Source organism: Plectropomus leopardus, chromosome 22 (genome assembly GCF_026936395.1).
Source record: "Plectropomus leopardus strain MGB_pleo_1.0 chromosome 22, ASM2693639v1, whole genome shotgun sequence".
NCBI classification, from domain to species: domain Eukaryota; kingdom Metazoa; phylum Chordata; class Actinopteri; order Perciformes; family Serranidae; genus Plectropomus; species Plectropomus leopardus.
The window spans coordinates 5625285-5648426 of NC_142197.1; the positions used below are offsets into that span (position 1 = coordinate 5625285).

General features: G+C 40.0%; 2 protein-coding genes across 4 annotated transcripts in view; both read right to left on the reverse strand.

Moving 5' to 3' along the window:
- Window positions 1-16: 16 nt before the first annotated feature.
- On the reverse strand, window positions 17-3164 carry pmch (pro-melanin-concentrating hormone). Its single transcript, XM_042510940.2, has 3 exons — window positions 2442-3164; window positions 303-444; window positions 17-133 (listed from the first exon to the last, which is right to left on the reverse strand). Exons 1-3 carry the CDS (start codon window positions 2682-2684, stop codon window positions 81-83), a joined length of 438 nt encoding a protein of 145 aa, XP_042366874.2. The 5' UTR covers window positions 2685-3164; the 3' UTR covers window positions 17-80.
- A 6826-nt stretch (window positions 3165-9990) lies between these two features.
- The window catches only part of igf1 (insulin-like growth factor 1), a 35033-nt gene continuing 21881 nt past the window's right edge, over window positions 9991-23142 (reverse strand). For 2 of the 3 annotated variants that reach the window (XM_088073001.1, XM_042511315.2), the window contains exons 3-5: window positions 18751-19007; window positions 17423-17458; window positions 9991-16175 (exon numbers count right to left, since the gene is read on the reverse strand). In XM_088073001.1, coding sequence (XP_087929127.1) covers window positions 16116-16175; window positions 17423-17458; window positions 18751-19007 — 353 coding nt within the window. In that variant the 3' untranslated portion in view covers window positions 9991-16115. The remainder of the gene's footprint in view (window positions 16176-17422; window positions 17459-18750; window positions 19008-23142) is intronic. The other variant, XM_088073002.1, reaches the window with a different exon arrangement.

A 23142-nucleotide genomic window follows, 5' to 3' on the forward strand; every position in this document is an offset into this window, starting at 1 on the left:
TACAAGAAAATGCATTTCAGTGTAACATAAGGACATTTTCACAGCACAGTCAGGACAGGACGGCAGCACGTGGGAGACATTTAGACTGCTGTCCAGCAGGGTCGGTACACTCTTCCTATCATACACCGCAGTACTGGAAGAAAAGAAAGAAAGAAAGTGAAGAATACTTGCATTAGTGAATGTGGACATGAAGAAATTCGATACACGAACTTTATTGGTGAGGTTGTACTTTAGAAAAAAGCTTTTACTCAACTTTTTTTTTTTAAATGTTTAAACCGAAATATGGTTTCACAGATACTTACTGTCGATGTCGGTGTTTCTGCGATCAATTTTCAAACTGTGCTCAGCGGGAGTGTGGCTCAAGCTTCGGTCTGTGAGCAGTGGAAAGGACCGGGTGAAGGCCGGGTTCAGCCCACGAATACCGTGTTCTTTCAGCCCCATGTCCTGAAACACAGTATTGATCAGTGATTGCATGTGACACCGCAAGACCACACACATTTACATACTGCACGATCTGAACTCTGGATCGTCACAGCGAAATCTGCAACAGCTTTCAAAGATTATCTTTTCACTTGCAGCACAGGTGTTGGATCTGTCTCTACCAGCTGATCCAAGCCGCAGGAACCCCAAATGGAAGAAATGTGTTTCCCCGTTTTTTTATTATATCACAGTGGCCCGTTTTCTTCCACTTCCCCCCTTGCTTCACCCAGATGGCTTTGTTCTCTCCAACATGGCTGCCTGTTCCCCATTACCGCAGAGATAACCACCATGTTCATGACACACAGGAGACGCAACCGCCAGATAAACTCTTTGCATATTGCGGCCAAACGTTTGAGGGAGCACAGATATATCATCATTCTTCCCACTGTGATTCCAATAAATCTTTATAGGCTTGTGATCATTTGACCTTTTCGGCTAATAGTATTTCCCGGTTTTCCAGCGCTGCCGTAAAAGTTTTTCATAGATGTGCATGAAATATTGACTTAACAGTAGACACGAGGACGGTGACCAATTGAAAGGGGTCAAATGATCAGTCACAGGATGGAGATAATGTACTCTTTGTTGTTGAACTCTGGTTAGCTGCGGTTGTTTATGGAAAGAAATGTCATACAATGAAAAGTTATGATGCATGACTGTTGTTGGCAGAGTTCAATGGCTGCAAACGGAGACTAGCCAGATACATTTATTTGGGATAAACTGCGAGCAGTCAAAATAGTTGGTAACTTTAGATTGGATTAATTTATTGTTGAGCAAACAGCTTTAAAGGGTTGCTTCACCCTAATAAAAAAGGCTCACAGTAGAGGCCACATGAGTCCAAAATGATAGACCTGAACCTTTATGGACCCAGGAAATTTGTTCCAACCACATCTTTGTTAAAAATGTATATACCAGACGTATATTTGCCTGAGACATTACAGACTCAACTTGGTGCATGTCCAAGAGGAGAGTCTATTTTACAGATCTGATAAACCAGGCAGTTAAAATTGCCACTAAAAATGCCATTCAACAGCTAAAAATGTTATAATGTCAGATACTGTTCTTATCTCACTTTACATAATGTCTGATACTGTTTCAGGTGTCTATTTTTATTTTATTTAAAATATCTGCCTCTGATTCCCTAGTATGCGTTTCTTTTGGGATCAGCGCTGATCATGTGTCTACTCAGTTCCACTTTGGTATTACACATAATAATAAACAGACTTGGGTAATAGAATGGGACCAAGACCCGACTGACCCATAATAAAACGTGGACCCAGTATAAGTTCTGGGTCAGGTCTCGGGTCCTAGGGTCTGGGTAGACCTGTGAAAACCCTCTAGATCACAGCATGAAAAAAATTACAGCTTCTTCACAAAAGATAATTAACTTCTTTTGTTAAGAGTTAAAAATGTCACCTTTTGGGACTTTGTATTTTCCGCATTAAAAAAGAAAATGTATTTTTCTCTGATAAAATTATCCTTGTAGAGTACGTTTTTTATTTTTTTCTAGCTTAAAAAATTGCAGCATATTTTATGTTTATCCTTTTAATGGCTTGTAAAGCATTAGATTTATCAACAAGGATTTATTAGTTACCATTTAAAGATCCAGGGTGTTGGATTTAGAGGCACCTACTGGCAGAAATGGCATATAATATTAGCAACTATATTTTCAGTAGTTTATGAACACCTGACAATCAGAATTGTTGTGTTTTTGTTGCCGTAGTATGAGCTGTTTACTATATCTACATACAGTCCTCTCTCACAAAGTCAGCCATGAGCCCAGAATGGAAAAATCAAACACTAACTCTAGATAGGGTCATTTGCGTTCTTGCGTCGGCCACTGTAGTTCTTACACGCTTGGCACATGGAAGAAGTTTCATTTCTGCAACCTCACCACTAGATGCCGCTAAATCCTACTCACTGGACCTTAAAACTGTTTCAAACAGCTGCGATGTGCCTCTTACCGAGAGGATGAAGAATTTAGGGCTTCCATCTTCATTCATCTCTTTCGTTTCCTGCACGAGGCTTCGCCTGTACACAGGGGAAACCACAGTGGGCTCAGCCATGGGCTCGGCCCCCAGGAACAGGCCATCTTGCTCCATTGCGCCATCATCTCCTTTAGCTGAAGGCATTGCCACTGAAACCGAGAGTCTGCTCAGCTGAGAGAACAGCAGCAGAGAGTACAGGGAAGAGTAGACCGAGGTCATGGTGTCTACGAGTTGTCTCTCAGCTTATGAGTGTTGTGACCGGGCTCTCAGCTGTCTTATATATCCAGGAGAAAGCATTATGCTCACAACTTAAAACTGTTATATGTAGGAAAGTCTCCTGCAGAGGTGCATCCATCTTAAAGGCTAAAGGTTACCGGACGTTCAGAGGTCACAGCTTTAATTCCATTAATAGGTGTTTCTTTGTAAAATAAAAGGTTGAATAGCTCTGTTTTGTCTGTTTTGAGACGTGTTGAAACATGGAGGGCTGTAATTTCCACCTCATCACAGAGGCGTCCAAAAGGTCCACAGGAGGTCAAAGGGGCAGGGATTCATTCTGGATGTTTTCCTTCAGAATCTGAAATGAGCCCAGCAGGTGAGGACAGAGACTGACTGCACTGAATGAGTCAAAGTGCGTCATTTTTTTTGAGTGGCATCAGTAACTAAACATGATGGACCTTCTGCAAAGGTCAGCTACATGCATGAAAGCCTCCAGACTGTAGCTGCTGGTGAGATTAATGATCACAACTTTCTGCAGGAAATTATTACGAGGACTTTTATAAGAAAAGTTCCATGTTCTCAGATGGTGAACATGGTAACATTACACCTGTTTAACATCTAATCTCTATGAACACAAAGTTGTCTCATCCCTTCTTGTCATATTTTAATGCTTGGGTATAAGTCACTATAATGCCCTTCGTGTTGTTTCGTGTTGTATCTTAACTCTTTAAGACCTGAGAAAATTGGCTTAATGTCTTGCAAAAACCTATTTTTTAAGGCAATGAGCAACCTCAGAAGAAATGACTCAAAATTAGCAAAAAATATTAGTAAAAACTATGAGAAAATTACCTGAAAATTTGAAAAAAAAACCCAAAGAAAAATAAAGTTAGAAACGAGAAAATGATCTGAAAAAGTCCTTAAAGAATAATGATAATTCTGTAAAATAATTCTGAATATCTAATTACAGAAATTAGATTGTTTCATTTTTTTTTTTTTTTTACTTTTTTCCCTGGCTTTTTTTTTTTAAAATAACTTTTCAAATGTACTAATTTCTTCCAATTTGCAAAAACAGTTCTTGCCAAGTTGGTCATTGCCTTTTTTTCCTTTTTTTTTCCAAAACCTCCCACCAAAAAAACCTTCCAAAATTAAACCCATTGGCTCAGATTTTGAAGTTTTAAATTCTCGTGATGGTGTCTGGATGCAGCACAAGAAAAGGGATGTCGATACAGGTTTCAAAGAGTTAATGCAGAAGGGGTCAATGGTAAATCACGTGTCGACTCACGGTTTCAGTTCGGTTTAGGCAACAACCCACTTGGTTAGGGTTAAGAAAAGTCTGCCGTTGACGTATCTAACAACTCAAATGATTAATGACTGACGAGGCAAAAGAACTCAAGACTGAGTTTTAGTTTCACATGGGACAAGAACGCTGCTCTCTTGGGTCAAAGTCCTGTGTTTGTTGGGCCTATCCACGTCCTGTCCTGCCCACCATGAACAGACTTTCACGCTCTTTAAATTATGTCTGTTGATCCGAACCTCTAATAATGACATGGACGGATTTTACATCAAAGTTGGTGGAAAGCCCCTTGCGTCTCCTACAGATGCAAAAGGGTGCCCCAAGTGTCAATATATAATTGGGACCAAGCTGATAAAAAGATATTTGCATTTGTAGGCAGAACTTGTAGACAATGGGACAAGATTTTGGTAACTGTGGTGTCCATTTATAGTCCAAGGTAGTATTGACCAATCACGTTTGAGCGAGCTTTAGTTGCATGTAGGCAAAGGGTTGTTGCTTTTGAACACAGCCAGGTTAGCCGTATGCACCGTATTTCCAAACTCTCTGCAATGCTATGGTAACAGGCTGATGGATAGCCTCATACTGAGTTTATATATATGAGAGTGGTATCAATCTTCTCATCTAACTCTTAACAAAAGAGCAAATAAACATATATTCCCAAATGTCTGAATTTAATATACCATGACTCTTTGATCAAACTTTTGGAGCGTTTCATCGACATGCACCCATCAGCTGATGATAAAAAACCAAAAGGGCCTCCATGTTTACACAGCTCCTCGCAGGCTTCTCCTCGGCTCAAAAGGCTTACCTTATTAACATCACAGGAGCCGTAGCGCAGGGGATGGAGAGCCGGGACATGAATAATAGCTATTGAACTCAGCTGAAGTGATTTTACTTGGAGCGGTCAGCCTTTATTTTGTAAGTATTATTGTTGGAGGGTGCGGACTTCTACTGAAGGACTGAACTTGTCCACAGGGGCACGGCCGTTCCAGCAGAAGCACAACTGAACTTGTGAGCTTCGTGCTCTGTTGTTGTAACCTTTCTCGCTTTTTCTCTCTTTCTGATAATCTCTCCTTCTCTTTTTCCCATATTCCTCCTGATTTTGTCCGTATTAACCTGCTGATATGGACGCTGGAAACCGATACCACCTGATTTAAAGCTTCTATCAGCTTCCTTGGCGCTTACAGAGAAGATTCAGTGAACTCTGAGTGGTGGTGAAGGTCTTTATCTGGTAACTGTGATTTTTCCCTGGTCTGAATTTCTAAGAAATCATTACCATAATTCTCTAACAAAGAACATTAAAAAAAAGCCAAGAGTTGAATAATCTTATGAGGACCAGATGTGATCCGGTGGGTATCCATGAACATTATTTACTAAATCTTTATGTTTCCACAACACAGCTCCTCAAAGCTTCAGCCGATGCCAGTAAAGTTTATTCAACTACTGTCACTGATTTATATTTGGTCTTGTTCGGTCATAATTGCGTCCAGATTTGATTCGGCCTTGTGCATGCTTTAAATTTTGAAGTATTTCTTTCATTGGCTCTGTCAGCTGCTTGCATCACCTGTCAGTCACCGGTGTTGTATTTCAATCACACCGCCTACAGCTTTGTGCATAAAGAGGCCTCAGAAGTCTGGGCCCTATGACATCAGTAGCAGCATTGTTTTATAATCCTCAGAGGGCCAACGCATTATTTCCTCGTCCTCTATTAACACGCTGCCTTTCATCACCGACACTCGTCTTCTAATAGAAAATATAAAAAACAAACAGTGGCTCCGGTTGCAGGGAAATGTGATGCTCCGTCTTCTATATGTGTGTGCTGCAGAGAGCTGTGCCAGAGGACGGCGTGCTGCATTCAGCAGAGATGCGGGTGCAAACGGAGGGGGACCACATTTTGGGCAGTTTTTTTTTTTTTTTTGTTGCCCAGAGAACAGACCATGGTTTCCTGGAACAATGCAGCTGATGAGAGTCTCTCCAAGGAAAATAAGGCTCTGACATCATGGGTTCTTAAAGCACACAGCTGAGCCAACACTCTCTCCTGCTATAATCAAGCCTCAGTGAATTTCCACTGTCGACTGAAATTGAGAAAGAGGGAGAATCTCCTCCAATGGTGTTTTTTACACATGGTTTAATGTAACTGCTGACATTCCCGTAGTAGTGCGAGGCTCACGGTGCACTTGTTGGACTCTTGTGTCTCTCTCTTTTTACATCTGGCCTTGGCTCGCTGTGACAATAAAATGTGACACAAGACTACTTGTAAATTTGTCATGATGGACTCATCACTAGCCAAGGCTGGATTATAGCCTCCGGATGTGACAGTATTTGGGATCAGAGACAAGAAATGACATAAAAGCTATAGAGTCAGAGGCTTGGACTTGAGTCACATGACTTAGCCTTGAGTCACAAATATGACTTTAGACTTGACAAAATCAAAAAAAAAAGAGTTACAACTCTACTTGGACTATAACACCAACTATTTGTGAATTCACTTGGACTTGAACCTTTTGACTTAAAAATACTTGATACATTCCCCCAAGCCCAAAGATTAAAGAGTATGTTATTTAAAGAGTATGCCACAAATCAATTAATTTCCTTTTATTACTTGAATCTGAACATTAATGCTACTCAATTCCAGCAAGTCGACACTTAAACCAATCTGACAGCATCCATTCAAGTTGCAGGAGAGAACCATGAAGAATTAACACGCTGCTGAGCACCAGCTGGAAATAATTATTACTAAGATCATTTTGGTCACATAAAAAAACTACGTGGTGGTGAACAAAAAACAAATTCCAGTGTCGGAAATAAAAGACTGAGATGCAACAACTTTAAATAACCTTGTTTAAACAAATAAATACACATTTTGTTAAAATTCATTCATGATTTTTTGTAAATTTAAAAAGAAATTTGATATTAGTTTGTTGTTAAAATGCATTAAATTTCGTGAAGTGGGTATTATGGCTTTTTTAGGACTTGAAACTCAAAGTTAGGCTCTTGGACTTTGACTTATCGGTCTTCACTTGGAACTTCACACAGGACCTGAGTGCAAAGACTTGAGACTTGCAAGACAACAGTCTTGTGTAGCCAGACATATCTCTAAAGCACATGTTGCCAGCACTTGTAAAAAGGTCTGGATGCACATTTTCACTCTTCTACAGAAGAGAGAAGCACTCTGGATTGTCTGCATGTCTCACAATTGTCCTGGGCAGCCCAGGATCCAGCGACAGTGCCCTTGTAAAATAGTGTCTGGGGAAAGAAACACAGTAACAGGGCTAACTGTAAGCATCACATGACGAACAGTACCTAATGATTATTGAGAGGTTTAACAACACAAAAGCAGCCACTCAAGGCAGCCTCACCATTAATCATGTGTAAAATTAAGCCCTACTAAAATGTGCCAAAACCATTTTTTGCACCAGGCTGTAAACATGTTCATTTCTACTGTAAAGTTGGACATTTTAACATAGTGGTCTATGAGGATTGACTCTGTTTTGGAGTCAGCCTCAAGTGGCCATTAGAGGAACTGCAGTTTTTGGCACTTCCGCATTGGCTTCATTTCTCAGCCTTGGCGGTTGCTACTTGGTTAAACTCAGCAAAGTGAAATCCTGTGTGTCCTATTGGGGGAATAAAAAAATGAATGGAGACTGATGAAGCCTTACAACCACTTTTCCTGTAAAACAACCAGTAGAATAAGTAGTAAAATTGGTGAGTGTAGTAAAACAGACCACAAGGTCATTCAAAAGACAATTGTGTGCTTAAGATGAGGAGTTGAAGAGTGTGGAGAGATTGTGTTTCAGCGCTCTGTCCAAAATCTGTGTCCTTAGATGCACTGTATCCTGAGTGCACGCAGATCAATGGGAACAGTTTTTTCCAGAACCATCCTGGTTCTTGAGGTTATTCAAACATCTTTGCGTTGCACTCTGTGAGTCACCATGTAATCCAAAATTAGCACAAATAAGAGGATAAACAGAGCATTTTTAAGACGTCCTGACGTTTGTGTTTTATGATAATTACAATTGGACGATACTGTACATCCGTATTCACTTTGATAATTGGCTTATTTGTGATGGCTTGGTTGCCCGCCACTGCCCAGGCCTCTCTGCACACAATTACTCTCTGATTTATTTGAACTCTAAATCTTGCAAGCTTGCAGCCTGCAATTGGACCATTAGGGTGAGATAATTGATTCTGTATTAGTCATGGAGATGGATGAAATAACATCCAGCATGGCCGGGATGACCGGGACCTCGCCAACCTCCCTGCTGCTCCACATTTTGATCTCTGCCGTCTGCTCCACGCCGGCCAGAGAGTCAATTTATAAGGGTTTGATTGTTGTCCCACATACATCCGTTTTTTTAAAAGTGCTGACAGTGAGTGAGTTAGAGCTCGGCGCTGTCACTGCAAGCATCCTCCAAAGAGCTGAACATGCAGCTCTGGCCTCAGGGAGCACCACGCCCCGCCGTGTTTGCTTTGGCAGACCCCGCCACCTCTTAGGAAGTATCACTTTGTCATTCTGCACACAGTTTCAGACTGCATGGTGCTCCAAGCTGCAGCTTGAGTTACGACTTTTTCTATAACTAAAATGGCTTAAAAGATTTGTACTGTACATGCTTAAGAGACAAACATCTGCTTTGCAATTATCTGCTGTTTATGTGTCTGAATCTGCAGGGTTCCTCATTAAAGCTGCATAGAGTTTACCAGCATGATGTTGCATAATAGAGGGAGTTGTGTCTTTATGGGATGGTGTTTCCCCAAAAGGTTTTATGAGTATATGTGCATTCAGAAAGTGTTCAGACCCCTTCACATTTTGTCATGTTGCAGCCCTAAGTTTAAATCATTTTATTTTGCCCCTGAAAATATACTTGATACCCCATAATGACAAAGCAAAAACTGAATTTTTAGATCTTTTTTGCACATTTTCTTTAAAAGAAAAACACTGACACAAGCATTCAGACCTTTAACTCAGCACTTAGTTGAAGCACTTTGGCAGCAATACAGCCCCGAGTTTACTTGGGTCTGATGCAACAAGCTTTGCAAAGCTTGCTGCATGACAGGCTGATCACAATGACAGACTCAACAGATATTTAAAGTTGTCGCAAATTAAGAAAAGAAAAAAAAAACTCATAGGGCTCCCAGCAGGCCACCAAAGTTGTTGATATTAGGTTGAATTTAGGTTATGATGTTGGGCAGCCAAAATTAGACAACATCTAATGCCAACTCCATTTTAACAGAATACCGATGAAAGATGATGTTGGTTTTGAGTTGTGTTGTGGAACCAAAATCCAACATCTTCCTAACATCTCATCTCAATGCCATGTTGATAGAAAATAATGACATTTAGTTGTGAGGTACGCAAACCAAACCTCAAAATCTGCAAAACATTGTTAGACATAAAAAAATAAAGTCAACCCAATTTTTCTTCCTACAAAAATTTAATGTCTGTTTGTCTGACATTGTATTGACATCCTGTGCCACCTTTGTGGTCCCTTTACAAGATTACAGATTGAATACAAAAGTGTCAAGCAACAATGACATTAATCCTCAAAAAGTCAATTAAAGTCCATGATTGTTGTCTTTCTGGAGATTTCTCTGCTCTGGAGCTCAATCATCTCTCTGACAATTGCTCAGTTTGGCCCTGCAGACAGCTCTAGGTTTTTCCAAACTAGGTTTTAAAACTTATAGAGGCCACTTTGCTCTAATCTTCAATACAGCAAAAACGTTTGTGTCTCCTTCCCCAAATCTGTGCCTCGAGACAGTCCTCTCTCTGAACTTATATAGACAGCTGTGTGCCTTTCCACATCATGCCCAATCAGCTGAATTTAAAACAGGTGGACTCCAATCGAGGTGTAGGAATTGGAGGCACCTGAGTTAAACTGTCACAGCAAAGGGTCTGAATGTCTTTGTCAATGTGATATTTTAGTCTTTTATTTTAAGGCTGCAGCATAAAATGTGAAAAAGTGAATACTTTCTGACTGTAGTGCATGTGCAAGCTGCATGAAAAAAGCACCCTAGCCATTTCTGTGATGTTGACAAGTGGTTTATTCAGCAGGAATGGTGAACAATTTGTCAGTATTTTTTTTTCTACAGAAGGCAATCGAGCACCATAAATAACAGCGCTGTAATCAAACACTTTCTTGGACAGTGAGCTTCAGGAAATTACGTTTTCTCATTGAACACCTCACAGAGTCGTGAATCTCTCACTCCCACATTTTAGACTTTATTATTATTTCACACAAGTGACAGACAGACATGTTTGGATGATTCATAGTCACATGATTTATAGTTGTTTAGCTGTAGCTTTCTTCAAATTTATACCAGTTACACAGAAGGACTTCTGTCTGGCTCAATTTGCTACTGTTACATTATAAGCTGCATTTCAGACAGTGCGCGAGGGGCTTTTCATAGCTGCAGTGCAGTTCAGACAAGGATGGCATCAATGGATTTTTAATAGTTTAGTTCATGGTAAAATAATGCTGAGTGAGGCTTTTCTTTCTCTTTAAAAAAGTCTTTGGTTTGTACTTTATATCTGAAAATCTTGGAGGACCAGAGTTGTTTTACAACCAGCGTCTTTTTTTACTTCAGCTGCCAGGTCGACTGAAAATATAATTTGTCAGGATTAGACACATTGTACACATACAAATTATGACTTTTTAATAGTAACAAATAAAAATACACTTTTAAATTAGTTAGTGAAAATAAATTTTAATTCAGACTGCCTAATGATCCTATCAGCCCAAAATTCTGAAGCAACGTTAGTCTGAAAAATGTCCCATTGGGCAGAAAGCCCATTTCTCCAACAGCCCGATTTTCCTAAAATTAAACGTCCATTGCTCCCATTTTTCCATATATACTCCCTGCAATTTGGCTTAAACAGAGAAACACCATGAAGATTACTGTTGGCTTAAACACCACTGAGAAACATTGTGAAGGGTTGTTAAAACACCTACAATCAATGGCTCAATCGACACTGCAACTCCACCAAGGGTTGGTAAAAACATCCAGTATTTGTGACTCATATGACACTATGAACGATCAATAAAAAACACTCGAGATTGGTGGCTCAAATACCACTGAGAAACTCTGCAAAGTGTTGGTAAAAACACCTTGAATTTGTAGCCAAAAATTGCAGATGGGAAACTGAAATTAACTGCAAGGAGTGGGTATTTTCGAATAAACTTCATTTTGAAGCATTTGGCATTGTTGTTGGAAAAACAGACTATTGGAGAAAAAATATTTTTCAGACTAATAATGCTTCGAAATTTGGGGCGGTTGGAACAATGGCATGGCACCCAAAATGTTTTGGTCAACTCCTGGCTTATTCTTAACGTGAGACGATGTAACGCTCTGAAGAAAAACAACATTCTTCCCAAAATTTAAATTTGAATTCATCATCAGCATAATGCATCTTTGCTTTGCTTAACACTCAGGGGTTTTGTCACTACAGCCTTATTTGACCAGTAGCTTATGCAGGCTAATGTTAGCTAAAATGTAAGCAAAGTTAAAGCAATAGTTTGACAATTACAGAAATACACTTATTTGCATTCTTTCCCAGAATTAGATGAGAATATGTGAACACTTTCATATCTGAATGCTAAATATCAAGCAAAAGCCAGAAGCCAATTACGTTAGCCTAGCATAAAGACTGTAAAGAGGGGGAAACTGCTTATTGGCTAGCTTGCCAATGAGCACCTCTAAAACTTGCATATTAACAAACACATCTCATTTGTTCAATCTGTAAAGGAACTAAGGTGCAAAAACAGCTCTAAGGTTTCATGTGGTCGCTTCTTGTGTTATTTTGTGAGCTTAGGAGATGCTGGAAGGCGGATTTCGTTAACTTTACACAAAGCAGAGTTAGGTGATCATGGATGTATTACTAGCTCTGGATACCGGACCAAAGATGGCGCCTATTCAATCCAATTAAAATTGCTCACCTGGTGAATACGCTTAAAAAGTTTCAAGCTCTCAGATTTACTTCAATGATATGCAACCCACTGTCTGTGGGGCTACGCCTGCAAGTTCCCGCTTGGGTCAAAAGGTGGGATTCCATTAACCCTTAATTTGAAAGAGCCTTATTTTGCAAAACTGCAATGGAAAGTCTTTTTTTTTCTCTTTTCTAAGTCACATGATGTATACCAAAGAGTGTCAGTAGGAACTGTCTCCCTCGAGTATGATGCAGCAGGTGCTACAAGAGGTGTTATTGCATCACATAACTTCAAAAGCTGAGCCGAAATTCAGCTCATCCAGAGGTTTGGAACCCACAATTCATCCACCTCCCAGAAACCCCTCATATGTGGCCGATCACATGTATAAAGGGTTTGACTTTCCATTATCGCTCACACTGCAGTCCCTCTAATGGCCGCTTGGGGGTGGCTCCAAAAGTAAGTCAGTCTCCATTGTCCCCCATGTTAATGTGTCCAACTTTACAGAAGAAACAAACATGTTTACAGCCATACAAAAAAAACAGTTTTGGTCTTTATAGCTAATTTGCCTTTTATGAAAAATATACAGGGCTAAATTTTTGTGACACGTTTAAATGTTGTTAAGGCTCAAATTTGGCTTAAAGTTATCCATATTAAAGGTCTAGGCTGCTTTGAGTGACAAGTGGGTGTCGTCCACAAACCCATGAGTGATGTTTCAGTGGCTACATCCATTATTTTATACAGCTTATGGACGGATATGAAAGTGACTCTTGGCAAGAAAGTGAAATCCCCAGAATTTCAAACTATTCCTTTAAGCTGGACACTGTGCAACATTAATAATAATACTAAACTTTAATGAGAAAATTTGCTGACGTTATGACTCTTCTGTACTGGTGCTCCTGTTACACTACATTTTAGCATGTCACAGATAAAGGTAATGCTGTTTGACTCATGAGAATCTTGGGATATGAAGGCAAATTTAAAATGCCATTATCCTGTAGTTACCACTTGTAGCCACAGTGGCTGCTGTTGAGCAAAAGCTACATAGTCTCACGTTTTTTGATTTTTTTTTAATAATCAATACCTTGGCTTCCAGTGAGGTGCATGAACGTGCACATCTCAGGGCAGACAAAAGCACACCATGACTTTTAACAATGTCAATACAATTGGAAGAATCACAGTTCACAGTACTTTTGTCAAGTTATTTGGCATAAGGGATCTATATTGAGAAAATAATTCAAAAACAGTAGAAAAAATAGCATTTTGCCTTCTTGGGACCACAACATGGTATTTTCTTCTTTTTTTATCTCCATGCATTCACAGATTTCACACAGATACATTTACTCGCTTACACTACTACCTTATTGAAACAGCTTACAAATAAAAACACTATTAAAATGGTGGCCACAAGGCTGTGCAAAAGGGAAGACCTCCGATGTAAGCCCTGCCATCTGTCTGTCTTAGCCATCTCTTGCAAGTAACAAACTACAAAATAGCACCATTATACAGTGGATAGGATTCTTAATACAGTTTTGTTATATGAAACCATCATGTACATTGAATGATAGTAATGCATAGGTTAACATAAATGGGAGTACTGTTTGATTATACACAGGCAGAGGAGGCAGAGCCAGAGATGTCTTGGGCGTTTTGTGCGATAAAAACGACTGTAAATCCGCATGGAGGCTTGAACAAACAGCCGTGACTGTCGGCCCTCATGCAAGGACTTCTCAGAACTGGCGTTTCATGAAACGTGTGTGTGTGTGTGTGTGTGTGTGTGTGTTTGACCCTTGCTCACAGTTGCACAACTCTCATTTACACTGTGGGTGCTTTGTATGTGTGTTTGTGTACTGTTATATGTGCGCCGTATCTCACATCTCCAGGATGATTTGTCATTTTTGCAATATTTACCAAATCGTTCAATCTGTTTCTCCGAAGGACTGGAGCAACAGACGCTGTGGATTTTTCGTTGTACTCTCGCCATGATGGCAGGCAATGCAGTCCAAGCGACAACTGAAGTAGCAGAGTTCTCAGCCTCCCTAAACTAACAAAATGGCCAAGATCGAGTTAATCGTCAGAGCCTCTCCTTTTGCTTCAGACATAAGCGTTGGTTCTTTAAGAGAACAGGAAAATTATTTCACTCTTCTTTGTTGACTTGCTGTGACTAAACTTTCATGACTTGCGCTTAACCTTGAACACAGGCCTCCACTCAAATGTTGATCACCGGTTACTGGATTGTTGACAAAAATCAGATTTGGCCATGACAAACATGTTGCCTGATTGTTGTTTTTTTGACTTATTCCACTGACTTATGCCAAATGCACTTTGAATCCAATGACTGACCCATTTCTGACAACCAAACAAGCACCGTCTGGCCAAAATAAAACTTAATTTGATTTAGCGTCTGGTTAATTACTCTCTGTTTTTTGAAAACAGGCACACTCTTGTTTTTGTACTTCCCACCTTTCTCAAAATCCCCTCTAATGGTGCTTGATCTGTTGTTGTAGAATTGTTTGGATTGTAGACTCAGTCCTCAGGTTCTCAACACTTCCTGAGGCTTAGGTGGGATTTGGATTGGACTCAAACCTTCAAGGGACTCCACTGAGACACACTGCCTTCAGGAGTCAATGAGAAGTGGGGATTTGACTTGGGCTCAAGGTAAAATAACTACAACAGTGTTTAAAGTTTGATAATGAACCATCTGGTCTTTGTCTGTTAAAGGTCCAGTGTGTAGGATTTAGGGAGATATATTGGCAGGAATGGAATATAATAGAACAGGTATGTTTTCTTTAGGTTATGATCACCTGAAAATAAGAACTGTTGTGTTTTTGTTACCTTAGAGTGGGATATTTATATCTATAAAGGGAGTGGGTCCTTGTTTATGATAACTGCCATGTTGCACCACTATGTTTCTACAGTAGGGCAGAACGGACAAACCAAACAAACATTGGCTCTTTGCGTCAGCCACTGTAGTTAGCAGCACTTCTGCAACAAGAGCATAGAAAAACACATTATTTTTTTCATCTTGAAACGGCTTTAATCAGTGTTTTTGAAGGTTTATATGTCTGTTTATTTTGGAGAGTTAAAGGCCTCTACTGATAATTGAGCTCCTGAACTTCTGGATTTTAAGTTATCAGAGAAAAAGGTTAGCACACATCAGCAGGTGCTGGGCAAGCCGCCCGTCTGTGATGAGCCAAACAGCCTTGGAAAATCACTGATTTTTAATGTGAAACTGCTATATTCTGTGTTTTTACCAGGTTTTATTGCTGGGCCCACGTGTTTTTGAGAGGAAGAGACCTCTGCAGATATTTCAGCTACCGCTTAAAACCTCCTGAACTTTTGAATTTAAAGTTATCAGAGAAAAAGGTGCAGGACTAGTTACTCGTCTCCAACATGCCGAACAGCATTGGAGAAACACTCATTTTTAACATGAAACTGTTTTATTCACTGTTTTTAACCATTTAAATTGTCCAATCTGTTTGTTTTAGAGAGAAAGAGACCTCTGTGGATAATTCAGCTCCCAGTATAAACCTCCTGAACAATGAACACTGAAGTAATTTCTAAACAGGAGTTCAAGCTTGACACATGGGAGATGTTTCAGTTGGCTGCAATCTGTAATCCTCACCACTTGATGTCTCTAAATTCTACACACTGTTCCTTTAAAGAAAACCTTGTTTTTATGCATGGTGCATCAAAACATTTCTTAACTGGGGTAGTAATTGTTATTTGACCGGTGACAAAGAAATCTTGCAAAAGGAGTGAATTTAATCCACTCTCTAAGACTGAAAAGATTTACCTCCGCAAAGTTCAGGGGACAGGACGGACCACTCATTCTCAATCACAGCTTGCCGCTCTCTGATTGGCTGAAGCCCAGATCCGTTTCCACCTTTCCTGGAGCCAGGGGGGACGCTGCAGCTCACACATTGGAGGTATAATAAGCTCTTGTTCGTGTCTCAGCAGCTAAACTAGTCTGTTACATTGCATTAACAAAGAATTCCTCCCGATATGGAATGGTGCAGTGTATAAAATAATCACAAGATCCCTCATCAAACCCTTAAACATCACTTAGCTCTCAGGTTTCAATCATTTTGAAGAGGTTTCGGACCTTTGTCATCTTCCTCTTTGTTTTGTTTTACAGTGAACCATTCCACAGGGGTACCAGGTAAGGCCACTCCCTTCTCTCTTCCCAAGTCGCTGGGCATTTGTCCATTCGCTCCCTCCCTACATTCTGTAATTTCTGCCCCCCGTGTTGCCTCGACTTGAGTTTTTCTGATGCACCTCCTGCAACAAAAGAGAAACACATTTCAAACATTCAGCAGGGACTTGGTAGAAGTTAAAGTGGGCAAGCTTTGAGACAGATTTGGGAAAATCTGCATCTATGGTCTTTTGATGGTGAAAATAACGGTGGTTGGTGGAGGTAACTGTTCTCTTAAAGTCTGAAATAAACATTTATGTTTGCCTGTTTTTTTGTTTTGACTTGTGTAATTATTTTGACACAATTCTAATTATTACAGAAAGAAAAAAATGTAAATTTTATTTTAGTGTTGAAAACAATGGTACTGCAATTTTATTGGTGCAAAATCTGAGTGGGCGGGCGCTAATTTGTTAAAGAATCGCAAAGCGTTGCCCTATGGTGTACTCCTTTCAAATCAGCAGATGTGTTATAGTTTCTCACTTAAGACAAGGGTCAGATTATGAAAAACAATGGCATGTACAATGTTATGAGTCTTTTTTTTGAACGAGAGGGACTCTTTTTTTACATCAACATAACAATGTTCATAGGCCACAGAGCTATGATGTTTCTCAGAGGTAGTTAAGTGTTGAAATAACAAAATGAAACATATTATCTAGTGAAAATCATTCCTTTTAAGTTAACAATCTAGGTGCAAGCTAGTTAGCCAAGCAACTTAACAGCATGGTGGGTTCCTCTAAGTGTTCAGTGTTGTTAAGGGGCAGATGTCTTAAATCACTAACAGTAAAACCAAGAGGAGGATTGAATTAATTTGCTGTACCGTTTACAGCTGCACCACAATCCACAAATTAATAAACAGATGAGTGATGTGGAAGCCACTGCACACAGAGAGACACTAAGCGTGACATGCATGCTTCATCTCTGGACTCTTGCATGTGTCAGTCTCTTTATGGCCAGACGGCAGAATTTCAGCACATCATGTACAGTAGCAGAGTGGAGCTTCTGCCTGGGGAGCGGGAGTGCCACTCGGTCTACCACAAAAAACACTTAGTCCCTTCTCTTGCTAATGGTTTTCTTTTTTGAGAGAAGGGTAAAAAGCACACGGTCAAATCTTAAAAGGATCACGCTCTCCCACAGGTTGGCAACTCGAGGGTGAAACAGAGTCTGTATTTAGACCTCACGCTTTCTTTCTTTGGCCAAGAGATTTAAGATTTCAAGATTGTTTAAATGAATCTCTGAGAATGTCAGGATGGAGGCTGTTTACAGAAGTTTAAATTACTAAATGAATGAAAAATAACAATACAGTGAAATTAAAAGTATCCACGGGCATGCATACCTTAAAGGTTGAATGACTATGTCCAGGTAAAGGTCTCTGTGGGAGGAAAATAAAGCCACTTAAATATGCTGGATTAATTAATCTTGCTATACAGCAAGCTGCTAACAAACTTGAACCTATTGACTCTTACAATTAAAGTAAAATAACACTTTGTGAGATGAGACGTTTGAGACCATTTTCATGTCTGTATGCATAAAGCCATCAGTCAGTTAGCTTAGCTTAGCTTAGCATAAAGACTGTAAACAGGGGTAAACAGGTAGCCTTGGTTCCATGTAGTATGGACAGTTTATAGTTTAACGGATGGTTATGATTGTTTCTTGGCCTACTACCTACTGTTAGTACCAAACAGGAACAGGAAGCCCATTATCATGTTTGTTCGGGATAATGGACTTTTTTGGGGGCACCTCTCTGCAGAAAAGTTCTATTGCTTGAGTGTACCAGCCCATTCTCAATCCGAACTTGTAAAATATTGTCACGTTGACATTGCTTTTGGTGTAAGTTTACAACACCAAAAGGTGCCATTCATGTGCACATGAAACGCCGCATCAGCTGGGAACACTGTCGTACAGAAGCTGTCGAGGTGTGATTGTACGCCGGCGCACGGTGCTTCATCTACATGATACGTGCACAGGCGGCATCAATTGAGAATGCAGCTGGACAGAACCTGTCACAAGCAGGACGGTGTCAGGTTGAAATGCTGTCGGTAACTATGTAATATAAGACCCAAGAGGTACTTATAAGGCGGGACTTTCATGCTGGAGTCCGGTGTTCCTTCCGACTAACTGTGGCGTTGTTTTTCCAGCATGTGCGTTTGTTCCAGCATTGGTTGCCATGTGCTGTTGTTGCATAAACATAACCATGTGCTACATCATCCCACCCTGTGCATTTTTTGACATCACGGTAGCGGTATCCTGGAATGTAAACAGCAGACGCAGAATGATACCTAAATCGTAATATATAGACGTGTAAGTCCACTGCAAAACGGCAACGGGATAATTTGGGATGAGAGCGTGTTGAGTGTACTTGAGTGTAAACAGTATGCTGGTAGTGATATACTTTAACTTAAACTTCTGATTCTCCTTGAATGCTCAAGTTAAACTAACCATCTGCTTGCTGTAATTTCATACAACACAAACATGAGAGTGGTATCAATCTTCTCATTTAACACTCAAACAAAACAAATGTCAAATAATTTTCTGCAACATTCTTAGGATATGATGTGTGCATGCTCTGACAGATGCAAACATCAAACCTAATCTTTCATTTCTTGCACATTTCCTGTTGAGTTAATCTTTTTTTAGAGTGTATCTGTTTGGTGCTGTGCTCACCTTCTTGTTTTTTGTCTTGTCTGGCTGCTGTGCTGTCCTACGCTCTGTGCCTTTGTCCACTTTGTGCCCTGCGGTACTAACCTTGGGTGCTCTCGGCATGTCTGTGTGGCGCTGTGCACGCACAGAGCGAGCAGCCTTGCTAGTCTTGGCAGGTGCACAGTACATCTCCAGGCGCCGCAGCTCACAGCTTTGGAAGCAGCACTCGTCCACAATGCCACGTGACCGCCGTGCATTGGGGCCATAGCCTGTTGGTTTACCTGTTTTGAGAGTAGGAATGGGAGTTAGTTTTGGCGATAACATAGCGGACCAATACTGCTGAATCTTTGGTTTACTAATTCTTCAGTGCTGTTTTTTTATTGTTTAAACAAGCAGCATTTAAAATTCGGTATTCTTCTTCTTTTAAGTCTTTTCCACGCCCTCCAAAACCAAAAATAAAAGAGCTGAAGTGTAAGGCATGGATTCAATTGTGTGTTAATCTGCTCCAACATTAGCCACAAACGTTAGCATGTCTGGCTAACTAGCTTACAGTAGAAACCCAACATTTCCTCCAAGGTCAGCTGTATTTTATATAGCATTTTTTTCAAAGGGTTAAGGTAAAATAAGCGCTCTTCATGACTAAAAATCCAGTGTGTAGTATTCCCCCCACTGTGTGCAGGTCTGGGGCTTTGCTATATCAAAGTGTACACTTACATGCTCTTTCCTGCCCTGCAGTGTATCTATGCCCCCTGCTCAATATCCTCTTAATATGACACATTAAGGAGACGTTTCAAAGGGTTTTATGTTCTCAGCAATGTTCTTGCCCTCGGTTGAATTCACCCACCTACAGCTTACTCTTGGAAACGTACGCCCTCAAATTTGCAGGCAAGACTTTGAACTTTCTTGACTTTAGACATTGATATCTCCTCAGTGGGTTAACTGACTTTTACCATTCAAACTGCACTTCAAACATCCATTCTCTTCAGTTTAACGAATTTAACGAATGGGTTAAATTTGTAACTTTTGTAAACACTAAACAACTTTTTGACACATCTACCCATTCCCACAGCCTTAGACACAGACGTCTGGAGTCAGGAAATGAGCTAAAATGAGACATGTAAACTAAACTAAGTTCTTATTGTAATGACAATGGTCAAATTATTGTACTTTACGGTAATTTTGGAATTATTGATCGTACAGAGGTCAAAATTATCATACAAATACTATAATTATTGTACATCTGTGCAGCCTGCAGGAAGATGCCATGCGAAGTCTAAAGAAAGCTGTGGTGGTCACTCCGAGCTGCAGCCATGTGATTCTGCAGCAAAGTGCAGCCAAACTTAGTTAGGAAAAGTTGATCTTTAAGCGGCAAATTGAAGCCATAAATTGACCGCAGTCAATTAGTAAACAGTCCTGTGACTCCTTTGTTACAAATAATTTCTTCCTGCCTAAAACACATCAACATGCCAAAAATGCGGTATTATGCTGCCGTTGTTTGGGTCTGTGTAAAAATGCAAAGCCGGCAAAATGACGGGTGTATTTTGAAACCTCTGTATAAAAAGGGACTATTGTTCTGAAAGAATTTCATGGTAAATCTGCTTTCATATTTTTAAGATGCAAGTGCAGGTGTAACAACAGTAAGTAAGGGTGGAGGGATTTTGCAAACAGTCAATGCAATTGCTTATTCTTCTGCATTACTTTACATCTAATATCAGATTCAAGCAAACTAATTGTGGCTGGTGGCCAGACACTATACTTGTAACAAAGCAGTGATAATGGCCAGGTCATGGATCTGATTCCTCCGATACATGAACAGCCTTAATGACATGGATTTCTTCCGTGTATAATTTACAGTGTATCACGTTGCACACTATGGACCCTTTCTGGCAGCTGCTTCCCTGTAAAAAAGGGGCCGCAGTCACCCGAACGTTGAGAATATCACGCTCAGCCATTTTGGCCCAGGTATCTTTTACACAGAGGCCCGTCCGGCGAGGCCAAACCACAAGCCCTCTGGGTCTGATCAACCTGCAGGAACAGCCAGGCGGGCTTTGAGTCTGCACCCCCCCACAGTTGGCTATACCCCCACTGTTCATTCACATTTTCATTTGGCAGGAGCTGGAGATGGTGGCATGATGAAGAAACGACTGTTTGATTGGTTGTTGTCGATATTGTCACTGAAAAAATGGGTAAAACATTACTTAAAGGTGTGAACCTCGGCTTGTTGACTTGGTGACCACATTAGGTTACGATGACGCCAATACTCACTTCCTTTTTCAACTCCCTTACCCCCCAAACCCACCCTCTTTTGGTGGCCTTTAGAAAAACGCAGACTCTCCATTAACAATTCCCCGCTCACCTTGAGCAATATAGCCCTGATGGGTTTTTCCCTGTTACCAAATAAAATAATAATAATTTAATATGGCATTTACAAGGAGGAAATGCCTTTCCCTCTCAGAGTTAATAGCTCTTGGCTCACAAGCCTGCCAGTGCTGACAAAGTGCATTAACTTCTGCTCTCTGTCTGCCTTGTCCTGACAATGTTGTTCTGGACAGAGAGCGGCTTTCATTCAGAAACAGAAGCATCTTTCTCCTCGGACCCCCGACACAAAGCAGAGTGGGAGATAACGGAGGTGTGAATGAGAGGCAGGAAAACGGGGGGAGGCTTTCACATTGTACATCAGGTAGAATGATGCTAAAAATACATGGCGCACCTGCATTATTTAGGAAACAGGAGAACCAGATTCACCCAGATCTCAAACTGCCACACTGTAAAATCTGACAAGGTGATCTTGCTTAAAATAATCTTGGACTGACTCGAAAAAGGAAAGTAGATATAACTATTAATCCTAATACATGTTTATTTAACATAATTTTTTTTAAGTTTACCCAAAATTTAGCTGCATTTACTTAATTTTGTTGAAATTCTTGCAACTTAAAAATGACAATTAAAATCACCTTGCTTTTTCTAAGTATTAGCAGCTTCAGTAAACTAAGTTAGTCTGACTTAACTTGATCCTTGAAACAGGCTTTTAGCAACAATAAAGTTACAAGATCTGCGAGTTCTGTTTTGTTAGCATGTTTAAGAAAATAAAAATGTGATTGACCAGTTTGTAGCCAGTACAATACAGATATATAGCACAGCATACTTGGTTTATTAAAAATTGCTAGAATTTAGAAAGATTGATTTAATAAAACTTGTAATTTTTAAGTTGCAATAAATTCACAAAATTAAGTAAATATAACTACATTTAAAGTAAACTTAGCAATTAAATATACCCCCTGAAAGACCCTTTTTAACCAAAGTGAATAATTACTTCAGTGACACATTAATTAATTTTTTTTCCAATCAAGTTATCAAGTTCAATTAACACAACTGCCTGGAAAGCGAGTTGAGAAAACTTAATTCATTTATGTGTCGCTGATTAAAGCAATTATTTTAAGTTAGTTTCCATTTGTCTTTTTTCATTGTAAAGTAAACTGAAATTAAGACGTTACATTTACTTACATTTTTCAAATCAGTTTCCTAGATTTTCCCAGAAGTTAAATCAACTTGTCAGATTTTACAGTGCAAAGGGGGATGTGTTAAATGAAATATGCAGATGACAAAAATCGTAATTTGACATTTTTATTAATTCCAAATGCACCGACAGCTACACCTTTTGTAATTCTTTCTCTTCAGTCCTTTCTGAACAAACAAAACCTGATATTTCCTCCCTGCGGTGTGTAACAGTGGGATCAGCCTTGGCTGCGATTTTAACACCTGATGTCAAGAAATTCAGTAAGAGAGAAATATGACGTTGGCTGGCGATTATATAATGGCAGCTGAAAGCCAAAAGAGGGGCCGTGCCTCGTTGCCTGGCCTGTTTTTCAATCCCTCCCAATAAAGCCTTACAAATTAACATCCGCTATTATTCTGAAAATAGCTTGCAACCCTGCTGCACAAACAGCTGGAAGGGAGAGAAAAATCAGCTGGCACCGGTTGTAACATGTAGGATAATCAGCTCGGGCAGGTTTGGGGAAAAACACGCATAAAATAATCAGGTCTAAAAGCTTTGGGAGGTTTTAAATGCTTCAATTCCATGGATAGCTGCTGTAATCCCTCATAAACAAAGGGTTGTTTTCTGTGACTGTTGTTAAACAAATAAGGGTAAACAACGTTTTCTGCCAGTTCTTCCGCCTTACGGCCCTCTGCCGTTTGACAGGGACTCTAGAAGGAGGATGCACGAAACACGGAGGATGATGAAGGAGGGTTTCAGGTCAGATTAGAAAGAGCGTGTCAGCGTTTCAGCCATCGTGACGAGGCAGAGTGCAGTGAGTGAGTTTTATCCTCTAACACCAATGATTTATAATGTTTTAAGAGGAAATGGTAAAAGTACACTTTCTGCAGATTTAGAGCAATTTAGAAATCAATGGCAGA